The following is a 19,494-nucleotide window of genomic DNA, read 5'->3' as shown; positions in this document are numbered from 1 at the left end:
GAGATTCCTATTGTCCAGACTTTGACTCGATTTCTGTTTCTCTCTCTCAGAACTTCACTTGTCTGCATCAGCTGCTTTACCTGGCTCCCCTCAGACTTCGGGAGTGCTTTCAGGGTGTTCACTGGAGAGGCAAGCAAATGAAGTATGCCTTGAGAGGACAGAGGTCTTTATCCACAACAGGAAGATGTGCTGTCCCTTCATCACCCCTACAGTTCAGACAGGAGAATGGCTGTCGTTTCCTGAAGGTGGTTTAATTGCCTCAGCAGGTATGTTATGCAAGGGAATCCTTCTGAATTCTGGACAGACACAACCAACTGCTTCTTTAAAGCTGCCTGACTGCAAAGAGTCAGCTTGCAGATCATTTCCTTTCACATCTTTGCAGCCTGTTGTTGTCCGCATGCTTATCCCTAGTGTGTGTCCACCTTGAGTATGAAGGCAGTGTTCCTCGGAGAGTAATATGCGCTGTCTCTGGCTTTGTGTTCTTCTGTAGTGTTAGGGAATTGGTGGCCTTGCGCACACTGAAAATGTTCTTCATGACTGGGTAGGGCTTAGGGCATGGAGAGAACTTTGCACACCTATCTTCGTGACAGACCATTTTAAATATTCCTCAGATGCATGGTGTCCATTTCACAGCTTTGGTTAAAAGGGCACATACCTAGAGGCACACATGCCCTTGTACATACCACTACCACCATAAGAGGAAGACTGGGGCAGAGCTCAGAAAATGTTACCCACTTAACACAGAAACCTCTTTCTTTCGGCCTTCAAAAATATTTGCTAAAATTGTCTACACTCTGAAAATACAGGTCCAGACCTAGTGAAATATGTTTTTGGGAAAAGAATAGGTAAGAAAATATACTCAGTGTTGTTATTGGTTTTAACTTTTTAAAATGTACATCATATATATATATATGTGTGTGTGTGTGTGTGTGTGTGTGTGTGTGTGTGTGTGTGTGTGTGTGAAATTATTTCTGTCTGTGTTAAAGAGAGACTTTCTGAGACCAAGTTCAGAAATCCTATATATCACTCAAGGTCCTATACACCATTCAAAGTCTGGTGGAATCCTTTTGGTTCCCTTAAAAGTACCTCTCCGTTTCCTTTGAGAAGGGGCTACTCATGTTTGCTACCTGTATACACAGCACTGATCACAGAGGGATGCACACCCTATTTTCACATCTTATTTTCTCTCTAAAATTGCTATCAGAGTATAAAAGATGCTTCAATTACTCATCGCTTCTCTCATAATGCCCAGCACAATACATTGTATACGTGAGATACTTGTAACTTAATCTTCATGACACTCAGAGAAATTAATCTCATGGATTAGCATCAGGATTAAATCCTAATAGAAAATAATTTGTCCCACTTTCTCTTATAAACCACTATCTCTTTCTAGCATTAGAAATGCTTTTTTTTTTTTTAAGTAAGAGTTTCACATATATATGAGTTCCTTAGAGAACTATACATGGACTAGAAAGTGGTGGTGCCTGCCTTTCATCCCAGCGCTGGAAGCAGAGGCAAGTGGATCTCTGAGTTCGAGACCAGCTTGGTCTACAGAGTGAGTTCCAGGATAGCTAGGGCTATACAGAGAAACCCTGTCTTGAAAACCAAGCAACCAAGCAACCAAGCAACCAAGCAACTAACCAACCAGCCAACCAACCAACCAACCAACCAAGAAAAGAAAAGAAAATAGGGAAAGTAAAGAAAAGAAAAAAGAAAGACAACGACATGGCTTGCCCAGCTGATTCAATGTCAGTGTCAGACCGTAGCAGCTGAAGATTTCCAGGGAATTTTCTCAAGCTGTATCACATAAGCCACATGTGGCCACTTCTTAAGTCACCTGTTCAAATGCAAATGTCAGATCAACTCCACATCTACTAAAATATTTCCCAAGTGACTGACTATACAGACCTTCTATCACCTGTACTTAGCTGTCTAGAGGAGGCTGTGTCATGAGTGCTTCAAACCTCACACCACTGTTTGAGATCCCCCCCCCCCCCGCCATGTTGTCCATTACCTGTGACATCAGCGGGAGAGCACTTGCCCCAGTGGCTGAATAGAACTTCTCAATGCCCTTTCTCATCCACGTTTTATGATCACCAATCACCAAACTGTAAACTGAGGCAGCCTACCCTTCCCACTCCTAGATAAATCGAACAATCTTCAGTTGCTACCTCTGCCTTGACAGATAGCTCACTATCTTTAGAGTCTCGGCAGATTGTCTGCCATGACAACGCATATATATTCAAGGAATTTTTTTACACTACTTAATATATCCCTGTGAGGTGTGACATGTACATTTTTCACAGCACACAAAACTTGTTTAGGGACCTCATTCTTCACCCTCACCTTCCACCAGATTTCCCCATCCTTCCAGAAGAGTCTACTGTAAGGCTCCAAGTTTAAAGCCTGCCTGATCTTAACAGCTTCAACTCTACAGAAGTGCCATCAATACTCCAAACCTAGTTCCCCCTGCAGCTGCCATGATATTTCACTTTTCTGCTTCTCTATGTCTTAGACAATGGCAGAGATCTAACTAGACGCTTCATATGAAAGCACTCTGCAACTAATAAAGTGTTTTGCCCCGTAAAGTATTATTCGGCTCAAAAATTTAAAAATCCCTCTTGCCGTTGTTCAATCTTTCAATTTCGGGTTTATGTTTTGCCTGGCCTAGAACTCTACTGTCAACAAATACAGTCAAGTGCAATTACTTTAAGTAAACTAGGGACACCATGCAAGTCAATACCCAGTCAGGGCATTTGTTAGAGTAAGCAGGAAGACTATTAATTATTTTGTTCATATCAACAGGGCTACCAGAGCAATCCTGCTGTGTGGCCACCTGTCTGTGAGGTACTGCACTAACCAGCCCCCTTCAAACTGCTATCCAGCTTCTCAGCTGTCATGCTTCCAATCCCCCTGTCTCAGTCTCCCTAGTTTTGGAATTACAGATGACACGCTGAGAAATCAATTTCAGTGTTTTAGGATCAAGGTGGATTCACTGCTTTGAGGATTTTCTTCTGCAAAGGACTTCACATCTTAGATACAGTTTCTGCAGCTCTATCCCTCAGCGAATATTCCAACTACCAGTGCACTTTAGGAGCTACATAAGGAGCATGGACAGTCAGGCTTCACACTCCAAGCAGTGCATAGTAGGTTCACACTTGTATGTGGGTTCCAGAATTTCCCAGAATATCCTCCCAAAGAGAAGATAGGTGTCAATATTTAAAGCTATAGCTTCACCATTCAGCTGCTTACAAACACAATATTTAAGACATTTGTTATATTTTAAGTATTTTTGCTTAATAGCTTTATCTTTTGAAATTTTCATCACGTGAGCATTGCATTTACATTTCTCATGTCCTTCCCCCATACCCGCAATTCCTCCTGAGCACCACCCCCCATTCATGATCCCTTTTTTAGTCACTATTGTTACAGGAATCCAATGCCTATTTTAATACTATTAAAGGTTCATCATTTGCTAAAAACATGCAATTTAAAGGGATACTTACTGCATTTTAAGCACGATGTGAAAGAGATTAGTGAAGTAACATGACTGACCCATGTATTGCTTCCTGAACACTTTCAGGAGAAAAAGTTTGCCAGCGATGTACTTTCTGCAGCAAAAATAATGCCTTTGCTCAGGCATTCATTAGTGGCCTGTTAGACGGCTAGACACACCATTGAGTTTTAAAAAGGCTGTCTAATTCAAAATGTGCTACTACTGTGGTTCATTAACATAGCCATGCAGAGCAACCCAGGAGGTCTTTCTAAAAAGATGAGCATGATGTGACAGGTTTGACTTGTTACTATTTAGACCTAGAAAGGAGACAGAAAGACGCACACAGACACAGCATAAGCACACATACATCGAGGTACTCATGTGCTTAGATGTCTCCTTAACCTCCCACAATATAAGTCACTCCTAAATAAAAAAATAAAACAAAGGCAGAACTTTTGTATGTTCTATACATATACTTTATGGAATTTTTTTTTCTAAAAATATTCTCCAGAAAAGGATAACTAAAACCCTAATATTTGTTAAGAATTGGTTAACTTAATTTTGTCGTGTGTGTGTGTGTGTGTGTGTGTGTGTGTGTGTGTTTTAGAAGGAATAGACAATAAACATTTCTGTCAAGTTATTTTGAAAGTGGGGAAAGGATTGTGTGTCATGTTTGTTACTTGGTCTCTCTCTCTCTCTCTCTATCCGAACCTCACTTTTGTCATAGGACACTATCATGGGTACACACAGTGTCTACCTCAGAGCTCTGGGATGGAATGGGTTAATACCTATAAACAAACAGAAAGGCTGCTAAAATTAAAATACTTTAATGTTAGCTGTTTTTATGGTAACCATCCAAAATGACCGCCCAGGCAAACATACGAATCCCACCTCCTTGACTATGAACCCTTGGTACCGTTCCTCAACAGGAAAACGTCTTGTTCTCCCCTCTCTCACCTCCCATTGCCTCCTTTCTATTTTCTCCATAAAAAATATAGTGTTTTTGTCACTTTATGGCTTCCTTCCTTAATAGATGCAGTGTTAGAAATACAGTGTTACAGGACCATAGCTGTAGTGTGTTGACGACGGTGACCCCATTTACACTTGTAAACCATGAGCATACATCTGCTCTTCCAGTGTCAGTTTCCAAGAAAGGACACAGGACAGGCACATAGGAAGGTAGGGTTTGTACACTGCGGTATTGGCTGAGGCTGAAGAGGTCTTCATCTCTTCAGGAGGGTAAGGGAACTGAACTGGAGTTCAATTCCCGGCAGCCACATGGTGGCTCACATCCATCTGTAACTCCAGTTCCAGAGGACCTGCCGCCCTCTTCTGTCCACTGGTGGGGCACTGCATGCTTACAAGGCGAAACACCATACACACAAAATAACAATAAATATAATCTAAGCAAGTTAGTTAAATTAAAAAAAAAACACCTTTACAAAAGTCTGACTGTACTTATTAAAAGCTTTGTCCTCATTTTCTCTCTCAATTATCCTAGCTGTCTACTATCTTATTCATATTTATGTTTTGTCTGATGCACATTAATAGTTTGACCCAACAGATGGTCCGACCGTGACTGTCTCCAGGTTTTGTAACCTTCCCTAAGTGATCCATCCCAAGGGCTTCTGGCCATCCAGAGTCTGCTGCTTTCAACCAACTTGCTGACCGCAGGCCGCAGATTACCTTTTTTCTTTTTTCCTCCTCCTGGGCTGAGGCCTCTCAACAGCATCCTACTGTCAGTAGATTGAAATCCACTTCTGCTGCTCTAGCAAATACGACCCTTCCAAACATTCATATTTCAAAACTCCTTTCCTTTTTACACCACGGTGCTGTCGTCAGATGCAGCTTTTATTCCCAAACTTTAGGCGGATCTGCTTTTATCTTTCCGTCTCTGCCTGACACAGTCTCACATCTTCTCCTCTAGCTGGCAAACTCCTTGAAACCTTTACAACCTCAGAACCCTTCAAAACCTCTTCATAGTCCTCGAAAACCCTCAGGATATCCCGAAACCTTCTACAATGTTTCCTTGGCCTTTCACAGGCCTATGTCATTTATGATCCCTGAAGCCCTGTAAATCCTCTGTGTAGAATTCACGTCTCATCTCGGGTGCTGATGGTTTTAAACACCGTGTTCTTTCCTTGTCTGAGATAGGAGGTTGTTAGAATTGATTTTGGTATTTTACTGAGTCCCCCCCCCACCCCCCCAACTTCCCCCAGAGTCTCTGCTCCCAACATGTAGCCTGGCAAAGTCTATACTTTCTCATGCTCTTTCCAAGAGATAGAAAGTATCCAGACCTTCTAAGAGAAGTCAGTTGCTATCCTAATCTATGCAGGCTCTTCTGGTTGCATCTTTATTACAGACCACTAGGTGACAAAAAACATATTTGCTACATAAAAGTCTTCACAGTGACATTTGCTATATATGTGGTTCACCAAGTAAATAGAGGAGCCTGAATGTTAATGGGCTTCTGCTGCTGGAGGTAAAAAGACCATTAGCTGCTGTCCATCAAGACTCATATTCAGCCAGGCAGTGGTGGCGTACGCCTGTAATCCCAGCACTTGGGAGGCAGAGGCAGGCCGATTTCTGAGTTCGAGGCCAGCCTGGTCTACAGAGTGAGTTCCAGGACAGCCAGGGCTACACAGAGAAACCCTGTCTCGAAAAACAAAACAAAACAAAAAACCAAAAAAAAAAAAAAGTCTCATATTAAAGATGGGAAAATATATAGTACAAAAAAAAAAAAACGTGAAACAAATTAATCAAGTGAATATATGATGAATGATTGGCACAGAGAAATTAGTCAAATAAATTCTTGTTAGTGTATCCCAAAGCTCCAGGAGGAAAGTGTTTATTATAGTGACTATGTTCTGAGATTTGAGACCTTATGATTCTATTTTCCTCGCTGTTTCTTTCTTTAATATTGATTAAACTCCTACTCAGTCATCAAAACATTTGCTAGGCCAGTGATCACACACGCCTAGATGTTAATTCATCTCCATTTTCCTGGCTAGAAGAGGCCTAGTTTCCATGGAAGCACTTCTTCCCACACGGTTCCTAAAGAAGCATCCTAAAGAAAATTAAGTGAAGTGTAGATGCTGGACTCTTCTGATAGGACCAAGGGCCTATCACTTGTTGGTCCCTCTTCTTTGTTAAAGAAAAATTTACAATATGGCGTAAACCTCGCGTACACACTGAATTCCTTGTTTACCTGAATTTCTGATGCTGTCACCAATGTTTTAACCTTTACAGACTGTGGTGATATTTTGTAATAGTATAACTCACATATTAAATTTAACTTGTTCTTAATACATACAAATGAATATTTTCAGAGTCACAGATGTGAAAGTAGCTAGAAGCTGGCTAGCATGGGTACTTAGGGAGAATGGCTCAAGAACAGCTTACTTTGAACCCTGTCAAAACTATCACTGAGGTTTACCTTGGGACTATGACTCTGTTTTATTCTTTTACTCCCATGGAATGTAGAATACCAAAACCAGTCATTTTTGAGTTGTTGACTTTTTTTTTGAACTATGATGGCAAAAGTGTTATCACTCATATCCTTAGAATTAGTAAAGTCTCGATAACCATTAAGAGAACCAAATACTAACATATCTACTTCTTATTCAAATTAGTGATTTACAACGATCTTAAACATTACAGTTCATAAATCTGTCATATACACATTCAGCTAATCACCACACCCAATATTTGGGGCATATTTTGAATATAAGGTGGCAATAAACTTTTCCAGCTTTGTGTGTTTTTCATTTCAAAGGATTTCAAATGAGTCAAATTGTGACAGGTTTTTTTTTTTGTTTTTGTTTTTTTGAGACAGGGTTTCTCTGTATAGCCCTGGCTGTCCTGGAACTCACTTTGTAGACCAGGCTGGCCTCGAACTCAGAAATCAGCCTGCCTCTGCCTCCCAAGTGCTGGGATTAAAGTCGTGCGCCACCACGCCCGGCTTAAAATTGTGACAGTTAAGCCACCTTATAATATACAAGCGACTTGTCCCCTTTTCACCATGGAAAATGTATTTGTGCACCATGTTTAAAGCATTGTTGCATTTTGACAATGACAGTCTGGCCTCACTTTCAGTGTGCAAATCGTAAAGCAGAAAATAAATTATTGATTTTGTTTGTAAAATCTGTTCATCCAACTCTGTACATCTTTAATCAATAGACCTTTTCAATTTCTGGTTAGATATAAATTTAGTATTGATTAGTAGCTCCGTCATAGGAATTAAAATGATTAACAGGCATCAACTCTTTCTAATTTTTACTAACATGTGAGGACTGGCCACAACATCTGTGTGTTTTTAAGACTTGTTGGAACAGATATGAAGGTCACCAAGTGTCTGTTCCAGGAGCTGATAGAACACTAAGTCTGCATCCAAGTATTAGATTTATTCCCAGCCATCTTCCCTCTAAAATAGTTACACACATCATCAAGATAATTTCATAAATGCTAAAATCATTTTACTAAGTTCTTGGCAGCAAATACGGTCTCATAAATCTATCATAGAACCAAAATATATCTGACACAAATAAGTAATATGTATGAGATGAACCCACATATACACACATATGTATATATGCATATATAATATGTGTATTGCATATGTACACACACACACACACACACACACACACACACACATTATTTCCTGGGAGGAGTCTCCTCAAATATATAGTCTTATAACAAGTTTCAAGGTCATTATACACTCATACCTCAGCTCATTATGAATTTCAGTTGGTTCTCCATTGATAGGTTATTTTTCTGTTTATCTTAATGGGGTTTAAGTAAAATTAGCTTGATAAATATTAGTAATGGCATTGGATGGGTCACTAGGTGAACTTGCTACCAGGCATAGTTTTTTAAAATAAAATTACCGTTTACAGTAAGAAAACCAATGAGATTCTGTACATTTGACATCTTTCTATTTTTGGCGCTGGAGATGGAACCCCTGACCTCAAGCACACACACGCCAAATAGTGTACCAGCTAGTCACACTCCCAACCTTAAATAAGTGTTTTTAAAAGTATACGCAATAAACACAAACCCTGCTTTTTGGGGGAAGACATATTTGTGTGTGTGTGTGTGTGTGTGTGTGTGTGTGTGTGTGTGTGTGTGTATGCCACATGTGTGTTGGGATGCCACAGAAGCCAGAGGGGTCAGATCATCCAGGATATAGAGTCTTAGTGGTTGTGAGCCACCTGATAATGTGTGCTGAGGACAGAATTCAGATCTGCAAAATGGCAGCCAACAGATGGGGAAAAGATCTTTACTAATCCTACATCTGATAGAGGGCTAATATCCAATATATACAAAAAACTCAAGAAATTAGACTCCAGACAATCAAATAGCCCTATTAAAAATGGGGTTACAGAGCTAAACAAAGAATTCTCAACTGAGGAAACTCGAATGGTTAAGAAGCACCTAAAGAAATGTTCAACATCCTTAGACATCAGGGAAATGCAAATCAAAACAACCCTGAGATTCCACCTCACACCAGTTAGAATGACTAAAATAAAAAACTCGGGTGACAGCAGTTGGCAAGGATGTGGAGAAAGAAGAACACTTCTCCATTTTTGGTGGAATTGCGAGCTGGTAAAACCCCTCTGAATATCAATCTGGTGGTTCCTCAGAAAATTGGACATAGTATTACCTAAGGATCCAGTTATACCATCCCTGGGCATATACCCAAAAGATGCTCCAACATGTAATAAAGACACATGCTCCACTATGTTCATAGCGGCCTTATTTATAATAGCCAGAAGCTGGAAAGAGCCCAAATGTCCCTCAACAGAGGAATGGATACAGAAAATGTGGTACATTTACACAATGGAGTACTACTCAGCTATTAAAAACAATGACTTCATGAAATTCTTAGGCAAATGGATGGAACTAAAAAATATCTTTCTGAGTGAGATAACCCAATCACAAAAGAATACACGTGGTGTGCACTCACTGATAAGTGGATATCAGCCCAAAAGCTCGTAATACCCAAGATACAATTCACAGACCACATGAAGCTCAAGAAGAAGGAAGAACAGAATGTGGGTCCTTCAGATCTGCAATAGAAGTATGCATCTTAATTGCTGAGTCCTCTTTCCAGGTCTGCTCTCTTTTTCTTTTTATTGCAACATTAGACAACATTAACATATGCAGTACTGTCAAATAGCTATCTTAATTTAATTCTCCATTACTGAGTTCTGTAGTTGAGGTATGTGTGTATCTGGGCATACTTATTCCCTAAGACACTGTTTGATTTAATAATGTCAAGTGTGGACTTTCATCATTATAATGCTTGTGATAAGATACAGAAAACATAATGCGCACATATTCACAGTCATAAAAACAGTCTTCTGCCTATAGCCACTCTAATGTATATATGTTTGCAGGTAACCTATAGCAAACAGAAGCCTGTCTGCCCTTTCTTGGCCACAAAACTAGAAGCCATGTTAACTGGAGACCGTTCAGTAAAACACTGTCTTCACACAAAGGCAACCTCCAGCTCTTCCCAGTGTCTAGAAAGCTTGACTCTAGACACCTCGGTTTTCTTTCTATTCTTATTCTAGCTTCATGTATTAAAAAAAATATGACTTTGTTAACATATACACAATGTTAAGATACATAGGCTAACATATAAATCTAAAACCTATCAGAAATTTAATAAAGAAAAGTAGAATCAATCTATCCAGAAAGGCAGCGCTAGTGATTCCATAACACAGAGTAAAGCGATTTATTTCCCAAATACAGTAGAGTCCAATAAACCGTCTCCATTGCTATGTCTACCTTTACAAAGATATTGGAAATTAATTAACCAAAAAAAAACCATAATCTCTTTTGATAAGAACAAATAACACAGTCTCCAGCTGTGAATGAAGAGAGGGGTGGCAGAGAGAGAAAGAGAGAGAGAGAGAGAGAGAGAGAGAGAAAGAGAGAGAGTAGAGACTCCAACCCTATCATCATGGCCCAGTTCCCAGCATCATCTTCAAACACAACAGCCCAGCTGCATATGCAAGAGTTTCCTACAGCTCCTCCCCGCAGGGCAAGCCTACTGCCTCCATTTGCCTTGCTTTAAAAAAGGGCATACTACACCAGGGGATAATAATGGCAATTTATGGATAACCCCAGTGTGCCCATGTACATACTAATCGCAAGTTTCAATAGTATTCTTTGCTTCTCAAATCTGTTCTTGAGCATAGATTTGTCACGTGAAAGGTTATAACAATGACTTCCATAACAGTCAGAGAAGTTCCTTTAATGTCTGTGGAGGGAATGTATGAAAATACAGATGTTCACTAACACGGCTGAAAACTTGAGGCAGTTCCTACTTTCATCCCCCTATCTGCTGATTGATACTGAATCATCATCGAGTTTTACATTTTTAGGAAGACATAAAACATCAGTTTCTCCACTGCCATGAGATTTATACTCTGATAAGGACTCAGAGGTGAACAATGTGTGAGCAACATCGCGGATCATGCACCTGTTTTTTATTTTTTATTTTTTTTTTTTTTACCGCCTTACCGCAATGATTTTGTCATGAACCTCCAGGCCATCTGCTCGGTCTGCAGGTCCGTTTTCTAAAATTTTTGAGACATAAATTCCTTCAGGCGCTGATTGCTTCTGGGAATTCTATAGAAAAAAAGTATTGTTGACAGAAAGTTACATATTAAGCAAACTTTAAATCGTGTAAAGGATGATTTTCTTTTCTAAATGTAACACTATCAATAATTCTGCTCCAACATGCAACTCTCTTAGCTGAGAACTTGGCACGGAATTAACTTATTTAATGCCAACTAGTCATTAATCAAGATGACAGCTGTAATGAGCGAGTCCAGCATCTCTGACAAGATCATTTATTTATCCTACATTTTGAATGCACATGAAAAGCTTTGGAGAACGCTGCCTGCAAGGTAAGGTCAACAGTATTACTGTGAAAACCTCTCACCTAAAATGTGTGACGGGAGGGAGATAAAAACAGACAAGAAGAAAGCCAATTTACCCTCTCGTATATAACAACTTAGATGCAATCATAGCTCCAAAAATATAATTTAGTTTCCAGTGTGAGGCATTTGGAATCATAGCTTTTGAGCACCTAGGAGACAGAATGATTTTAAATCTAGAGATCTTAAAAGATCAACTTTACATGGTCAAGAAATCCATTCAAATTTTATCTGTACTTGGTTCTGGGTGCACGTTACACAGGACAAAGACAAACCTCAAAACATGCAGCATTTTGATACTACAGAATTTCAGCCAATCACGAGAAACCAATGATCTTGTCAGACTTCCTGAGGAAGATGTTTATCGTCAAAATAACAATATATTATGTGTTCTTAAATGTCAGTTGATTTTTATGGCAGGAAAATTAAAACTAACCCTATAAGTTCTCCTTAATTGATCTGCCTCAAACATAATTGAAAGTGATTCTTTAAAATGCCCAGTGCCCTTTAAATATCAGCTTCCTAACTGGCATTTATAAATAACCCCCAATAGAAGGGAGAATGGAAATGATATGAAAAATGTGTCTTTATAATAACTGGGACCAGGTCAGAGCAGCAGCAGAACAGCCTTAGATTGCTCGGTTTGCTCGTTGCATAGAAAGCACAGGATGGCACCATCTGAACCCCTAGAGTGGCACAGGTCATCACTGTCCCAAACCCAGCTTAGAGCAGGACCTAAAGTCCCACGGGAGGTGAGTTGTTGAACAGCAGGTACCCCATGGGACAGGGACATCTCAGAGCAGTGCCCCATGGGTCAGGGACATCTCAGAGCAGTGCCTCATGGGTCAGGGACATCTCAGAGCAGTTAACTGCAGTTAATAAGTTGGCTCTCTTTACCAATTTTCACTGTCTTTATCTAGTTACACTCAAAATTAAGACAGTGTAGAATTGCAGGATGCCAAAGGGTTTTGTAACTACAGTGTGTAAATTCATAATACAAATTTGAAAATAATAAATATAAAGTAGGAGTATTCTTCCCATTAAATAAGAAGTTGAGTAGGAACACCAAAAAATGTTTCATATCAACTCTCTTTGTATGACATTTCTTAAGAAATTGTGGGAAGGAAAAACAAAAAGCCCTCACTTTTCTGCTTTTTAAATTCATTTTGACATTTTGTTCATTACGGTCAGCTTCTCAACTGCCTTGTCGTCTAAAGACAGTACCATTTGAGAACAGGAAGTATAGGCAGACGAGGTACTAAGTATTGCAAATGAAAATCGCCTACCCAGGTCTCTCTGTCATAGGGCCAAGACATCTGCCCATGGTGCTGTCCAAGGAAGGTAGTTAAATATGAAACACATCCCTCCCTTTACCGCTGTAGCTGAGGGAATCGAGATGATCAACTGTGGAGTGTTTTGTTTTCAAATTATCTCATAACAAAAAATCTGAGTATGTACTAGATCTCCATTAAGAGTCTAGTTTGGGGGCTGGAGAGATGGCTCAGTGGTTAAGAGCACTGACTGCTCTTCCAGAGGTCCTGAGTTCAATTCCCAGCATCCACATGCAACCATCTGCAAATGAGATCTGATGCCCTCTTCTGGTGCTGTCTGAAGAAAGCAGCAGTGTATTCACATACATTAAATAAATAAATAAATAAATAAATCTTGAAAGAAAAAAAAAATCTGGTCTTTGGGCCCAAACATCCTTTTAAGGATCATACCCCTTGTTTGTCTGAGTCCTAGTCTACTTCATATGCAGAACACTGCATTAACAAAGTAGTCACCTGATATGGGCGGCCTCCTATTATGTTGAATCCCAAAGTGTCATCTTCTCTTTCCAACACAACAGTGAACGGCTTCTGCTCTCCATCCTAAGTGAAAGAGCAAAAAAAAACTGGATAAATAAGAAAAAAAATGAGAAAACAATATAAGACACTGTACTGTTAATAGAGAAGACTCGTAAGGATGCTTGACTCAGTCAGCTTTCTCCTTAATCACACTTTAAAGCCTGTATTTGAAGAAAACTGCTGCGCCTGTGAGCAGAAGGGGGTTTCCAAATAACTACATGGATTTGCACTTCACACAGGGAGTATCCCGCTCTGACTCCACCTTAACTGCAAACAGATGTCCAGGCTTCACCAGGCAGGGCTTTTTATTTTTAAACTTTGTATGACAGAAAAGTAAAACAAGTTGTCAGTGGATCTCAGAAACATTTTTTTAATGTAAATTTTCACTGTAGAGTTTGAAAAAATCACTGAGCTATTTATAAAGTCCCTTCGGCAGCAACGTTCAGGCTGGCCCTGTAATGCAGGGTCTACTGGAAGGCAGCCATCTTGATTTTAAATAGCCTCTCTATTAGGTTTGTCATAATTCTCACAGAGTAAAAATAAAAGAAGTTTGCTTGGTAAATAGTATGTATTTCTTTCCCAGTGATACAGTAATATTTAAACAAATATAAATTATACAGCCACCTGTTTGTTAGCAAAGACTGATTTAAACAGGCACTGAAGTAGCCAGACAAGATGCTCTGTAGTCACCATTAGAGACCTTAACTGTTCTGAGGGACTGAAACACCTGGAGTCACATCTGATGCAGGGATTGAAAACCGACTGCATCCCCACTGCTACCTTGCTCCCCCCTCGCCCCACCCCTCAAGAGCTTTCCCAGAGCCCACAGCAGCCCCTTGAGGCAGCAGAAAGCACAACCCTTGGAGAGCAGCATTTGATGATGAATCCACAAGGCAAGGCACAGAACAGTGGTTCTCAATCTATGGGTTGCAACCCCTTTGCTGGAATCACATTATCAGATATTTACATTATGATTCATAACAGTAGCAAAATTACAGTTATGATGTAGCAAAATAATTTTATGGTTGCGGGTCACCACAACATGAGGTATTAAAGGGTTGCAGCATAGGACAGCCCTGGCATAGAAGCACAGTTTGGTGGGATGCTGTAGTTAGTTCTTTATTCTGTAATTCTAACGGTTGCTCCTTTCAGCCAGCATTGAATCATGGACTGGCAGTGCATAGCAAACGTGTGTGCTTTTCTCTAGCTCATCCATTGGAATGAAGATTATCCTATACACAAGCAGACTAGGGAACTCATGTAGCCTCCAGTCTTTTTAATTTTTATTCTCTCCATTAACTAACTGCACAAGGTGCTGTGTTATGCAACGGCATTTTTACCCAAGTATGCTCCATGTGCATCGTATAATCAGAGCAGCTTCTCTCACATTGTTTTTCAGACTAGGGGTAGGAAGGTTAAAACAGAGGGCCAGGGTGGGAGGCAGATCTAAGCAACCAGTCCCAAACGGAAGCCCTCTCTTGCTCCTCCCCGGGGGGGTGTGTGTGGGGGGGGGCGTGTAGAAGAAGTGAAAACAGCACTTGAGTAGGGGGTACAAGTTCTGTCAAATCTTGCTTGCTCTGCCAGAGACCGTTCAAGTCAAACACCAACTGAAGACAGCTGATAAACACGTCTCTCTACCCAGGCTGCAGCTCGCAGCTCAGGACTAGCCCCTTCCATGAAGTAGGGAAGACAGCTGCCTCTGCCAGGTACTCAAGGAGGCACTGTGACTTCAGGCCTTTGTTCTTGTCCTGGGACAGGTCCCCAGGTAATAACAGGCACACTGGCCACCAATAAGGTCTCGTGAGGTCAGGAGAGAGGAATCAACAGGGAAGGTCGGTATCTCTGTCACCACCATCCCTCGAGGCCCCTGAGCTGAGGAAAGGGTGGGTAGTTAACTGATAGGCATATTTTGGCAGAGAAAATAAGTCTCTCACAGCCAATTAACCGGTTTACTTATAGAATTTGCTCCAGGCACAGGCCAAGGACGCGAAAGATGGGCAGCTTAGGTGAGCAGGGGAGTGGAAGATGAGAACAGAGTGTGGATGGGAAAAGAGTTCACTCAATTTCTCCTCCTGGAGAAGTTGAGTTTGACTCCCTTAATCCTAAACGGTGTTTCTGGGGCAGCGATGCAGATGAAGGTGGCAGAGCATAATCAGATGCAGCTCTGAAAAAGGGATGGCACCTCCATAAGGAGTCCTCAACAGTCGGGAAGACGCTCCCCTTCCCATCCCAACCGTGCTCTGGGGTTCATTCCCCTGGGCTTACCTGGCCGCGGCCTCCCGGGTTCCCGACGAAGTTGCGCGTGTGCGCCATGTACAGAGCCAACTTCTCCTGATACCTGCGCTGCAACAAGCTGACCTGCGCCCGCCGCGTCTTCCCCACCCCGACAGCAGGCGACAACCAGAGGCCGACCTCCAGGTCCGGGTGGCCCCTCACGCGCGTCCCCACTCCAGCAGGTCTTGGTCGCCGGGTGCTTTTCCTCCCCGCCGCCTCCGCAGCCGCCTGGGCAGTGGCTGTCACAGCCGCTGGCAGGGCCGAAGGCGCAGCGCTGGATGTGCACTGCCAGCACCCGCAGTCGCCCCTGTGGCCACAGCCCTGTCCGCTGTAGTTGCACTGCACGCGCAGTTGCTGGACCAGGCTGCGCAGCGGCAGCACCCGGTACAGCTCGCCCGGCGCCAGCGGCTGGCACTGCAGCGGGCACCAGCGTCTCCCCGCCGCCCAGGGCAGCAGGCAGCTGGCGCAGAAGACGTGCCCGCAAGGCGTGCACGCGGGCTCCTCCAGTACCTGGCCACACAGTAGCTGGCACTGGAAAGCGGGGTCCACGGCTTCCGCGAGACGCTCCAAAGCGAAGCCCATGCTAGTGGTGGGAGGGAGGAGAGCCAAAAGGGGTGTCCCCGCTTCTTCTTTCAATCACCCCCAAGCTGCGCCAGGGCCAGCGGTCTTACCGCTGCTGAGCTCTTTGAGGGGGGAGGTTTGTGTGTGAGCTCAGAATAAGTTTGGCTTGGAGTTTCAAAGCTGTGGCTAGGTCCTGACTTCTCTGTATTGAAGCTCATTGAAGCCACCTGAGTGAACCCTTCCCCATTACCCACTTCTTTATGGCTTTGTAATGCACGGTCTTTCAAGTTTATCCTTGAGAGGGAGGCTTGTTTACAGTAGTGTTTGGGCCAGCTTTATTCTTTCTCTGAGTCTAGAACTTGAGTCCCCCAGGGTGCTTTGTCTGGGTACAGCTGGCCATGGGCAAAGCATTGATACTGAGAATGTTAAAGTCTACCAGGGTGGAACATTCCAGGGATCAGGATCTTGTGTCAGGCAAATCCTTAGTTAGAAAGAAAAAAAGTTTGAAGTGATGAATACACTTTTGTTCTTTCAAGGGAGGTAACTAAAACAAAAAACAAACAAAACGTCAACTAAGAACTCTGACTCTAAAGCTTCCGCGCTGGAAAAAAAACAAAAAAACAAAAAACAAAAAACAAAAAACAAAAAACAAAACAAAAAAAAAAAACACGTAGGAAATCATCCCCAGAGCCAGGCTTCTCAAATCAAGATATGGAAATCAGGTGATTGTAGCAAAGGGTGATCTCTGAACCAGCAGTGAGGGTTGGGGACAGGCCAGTTGTCTGCCTGGGGCACTTTTTTCTTGCTGTGGGGGAAGGCAATGAGCAGCCTCCCTCCCTTCCGCCAGGTGAAAAGACTAAGGTTTCATTAACTGCAGCTTGCCTCCCAGTTCAGAGAATTGTCACGCTCTGTATTTTCCACTTTGAGAAGTATTTCACTACTGGGAATGGGCTATGAGAAACATTTTACTATTGGGCACGGGGTATGGCCTTTTGAGCACCTGGAAGAAAACAACAACAACAACAACAACAACAAAGTGATAATCATGAACAAAAGAGGCACGGTTTCTCTGCATAGCCCTGGCTGTCCTGGAACTCACCCGGTAGACCAGGCTGGCCTCTAACGCAGAAATCCACCTGCCTCTACCTCTCGAGTGCTGGGATTAAAGGCATGCGCCACCCCGGCCCGGTTAGAAGCCTCTCTTTACTCAAACAGAAGAGAATCATTCCAAATTCCAAATCCCTTCTAGTTTGTCCTTCGGTGTGTGGCCTGCCTTCCTGAAAACATAGGGGACCTTCCAGGGCCATCGCCTTCTCCCGAAACTTAAGAACACAAAGAGCCCATAACACCAGGTAACACCGGGATATAAGCACGTGGTTTACCGCCGTTAACCAGAAACCATGCGAGATGCTTGGGATGAGGATTCTTAAATTAATCACCCTCCTTGCCAGCTGGGTGCTGTTCGTGGAAGGCTGTGAAGAGCATCAGTACAAACAAATCCAGACTTGGTGATAATAATGGCAAATAGCTTCCAATCAGAACCTTCTGAGAGCTGTTGAGAGCCAAGGAAACCTTGAAGTGATGTTCCAGATATCTGAAATATTCTTTTTGTTTTTGTCAAAATAAAAAAGCTATATTGTATATGTTCTACACATCTATGTAGTCTTAATTTTTTTAAGGCCGATTTTATTTAGAGTTCTTAAACACATCAACTTCCCTTCTAGCCTACTGACTGGAGGTAGGAGAGGGAAAAAAAGGTTACTAGGAAAAGAGGGTTGAGGACCTGTTGAGAAGTAGCTCCCTCAGGTGACTCCACTCTTGGTTGTCAGGTTAACAGCAGTTCAGTTCAATAGCAAACACCTAACATGAGTCAGAAACCGCCATGTGATCCAGCAGAAACAGCAAAGCTCTGCGGAATCAGCATGAGTCAGCAGAAGCCACGGCATCAACCAGAATACCACAAGAAGTTCTTTTGAACGTTTCTCTCTAGTAAGTGAAGACCAGTGAAGACCAGTGAAGACCAGTAAGTAAGGCATTGCGTGGCACATCATAGCAGTAGTCTTTGTAAACACCATACACCCTCTGAAATGTCTGTTTTCAGCAAAAGATCATAAGACAGTTTCCAGAAAAACACCACATGACACAATTGAGTTTTTAAAGAAATCAAAATTTTCCACTTCAAAGCTACCACATAAATTTTATTTGCTGATATAGTTCAGAGTTTCCCTCCATTCAGTCTTATCTTTCTACAAACAGGCATGATAGTCCTATTATAAAAGTAAGGCATGAGCAGACTGTGGCACAGCGTTAGGAACTTATAACATTTTGATTATTGATGGGAGGACAGATGTCCAAAGCCATGACCGTAGAGAATAACAAGTTAAAACACAATGACACACAGGGCTGAAAAATGGCACAGGCCAATAACAAAACCAAACCAAACCAAACCAAACAAAAAACAAAACAAAACAAACAAACAAACAAAAAAAAAACAGGGAAACATTTTACAAGAGAAAATGTAAATTTGAGCATTTCCAAAAGAGTTAGGGAAACATGGCATGTGGTGTACAGTTTTATAACTAGCTCTTGGAACCATATGTTGTATATTATATTGTATGTATTACATATTATATTGTATGTAATATATACACACACACACATATATATATGCCTGCCATTCACATGGACAGTGTTTTCACATACTATAAATCATATCCATGGATAAAGATATGATAATACCGTACAATAATGAAAATAATATATATGTATGAGATATATATATATATATATATATATATATATGAAATTTGTTGAAATGACTTGCAGGCTATAAGTCAGTTCATCCAACAATAGCCAGCTGTGACTCTGAAGTTCAGGAATCTAGTAGTTGTTCAGTCTTAAGAGGCTGGGTGTCTAAGCTGGTCTTCTGTACGAGATGGAATCCAAAAGATATAAGCTCCGGTCAGATGGATGTGCTGGCCAAGTGAGTGTAAGCAGGCAAAGAATGAATGAGCCCTTCCTTCTTCCATTGCCCTTATATAGACCTCCAGCAGAAGGTATAGCTCAGATTAAAGATGTACTACAAGATCTAGATTAAAGGTGTGCGTCTATCTGAATCAAAAGCGTGTGTCCTCCCACCTCAAGATCTGGGTCAAAGGCATGTTCTCTTTCTGTCTCAAGATCCAGATCACAGGTGTGTTCTCCATTTCTGGATTGTAGCTCATTCCAGATATAATCAAGTTGGCAATTAAGAATAGTCATCGCATACCTGCTGGCTAGCTTCCATAGTGCCAGACAGTTGTGTACAATGTTGGAAGAGAAAAGATATCAGTGGTCTTAGCCAGCACTGGATGCTGCATGC

The 19,494-nt window shown here is 41.7% G+C and overlaps 1 protein-coding gene across 1 annotated transcript in view; it reads right to left on the bottom strand.

Annotated features, from left to right (window-relative positions):
• Pdzrn4 (PDZ domain containing RING finger 4) overlaps nucleotides 1-16,259 on the bottom strand; it is a 375,018-nt gene extending 358,759 nt beyond the window's left edge. The window contains exons 1-3 of the mRNA NM_001164593.1: nucleotides 15,564-16,259; nucleotides 13,236-13,322; nucleotides 11,033-11,140 (exon numbers count right to left, since the gene is read on the bottom strand). Coding sequence (NP_001158065.1) covers nucleotides 11,033-11,140; nucleotides 13,236-13,322; nucleotides 15,564-16,154 — 786 coding nt within the window. The 5' untranslated portion in view covers nucleotides 16,155-16,259. The remainder of the gene's footprint in view (nucleotides 1-11,032; nucleotides 11,141-13,235; nucleotides 13,323-15,563) is intronic.
• Nucleotides 16,260-19,494: the final 3,235 nt, after the last annotated feature.

This window comes from Mus musculus, chromosome 15, assembly GCF_000001635.26.
Source record: "Mus musculus strain C57BL/6J chromosome 15, GRCm38.p6 C57BL/6J".
Lineage (NCBI taxonomy): Eukaryota > Metazoa > Chordata > Mammalia > Rodentia > Muridae > Mus > Mus musculus.
The sequence above is the reverse complement of the archived record's forward strand: the minus strand, read 5'-3'. Positions and strand labels throughout refer to the sequence as shown.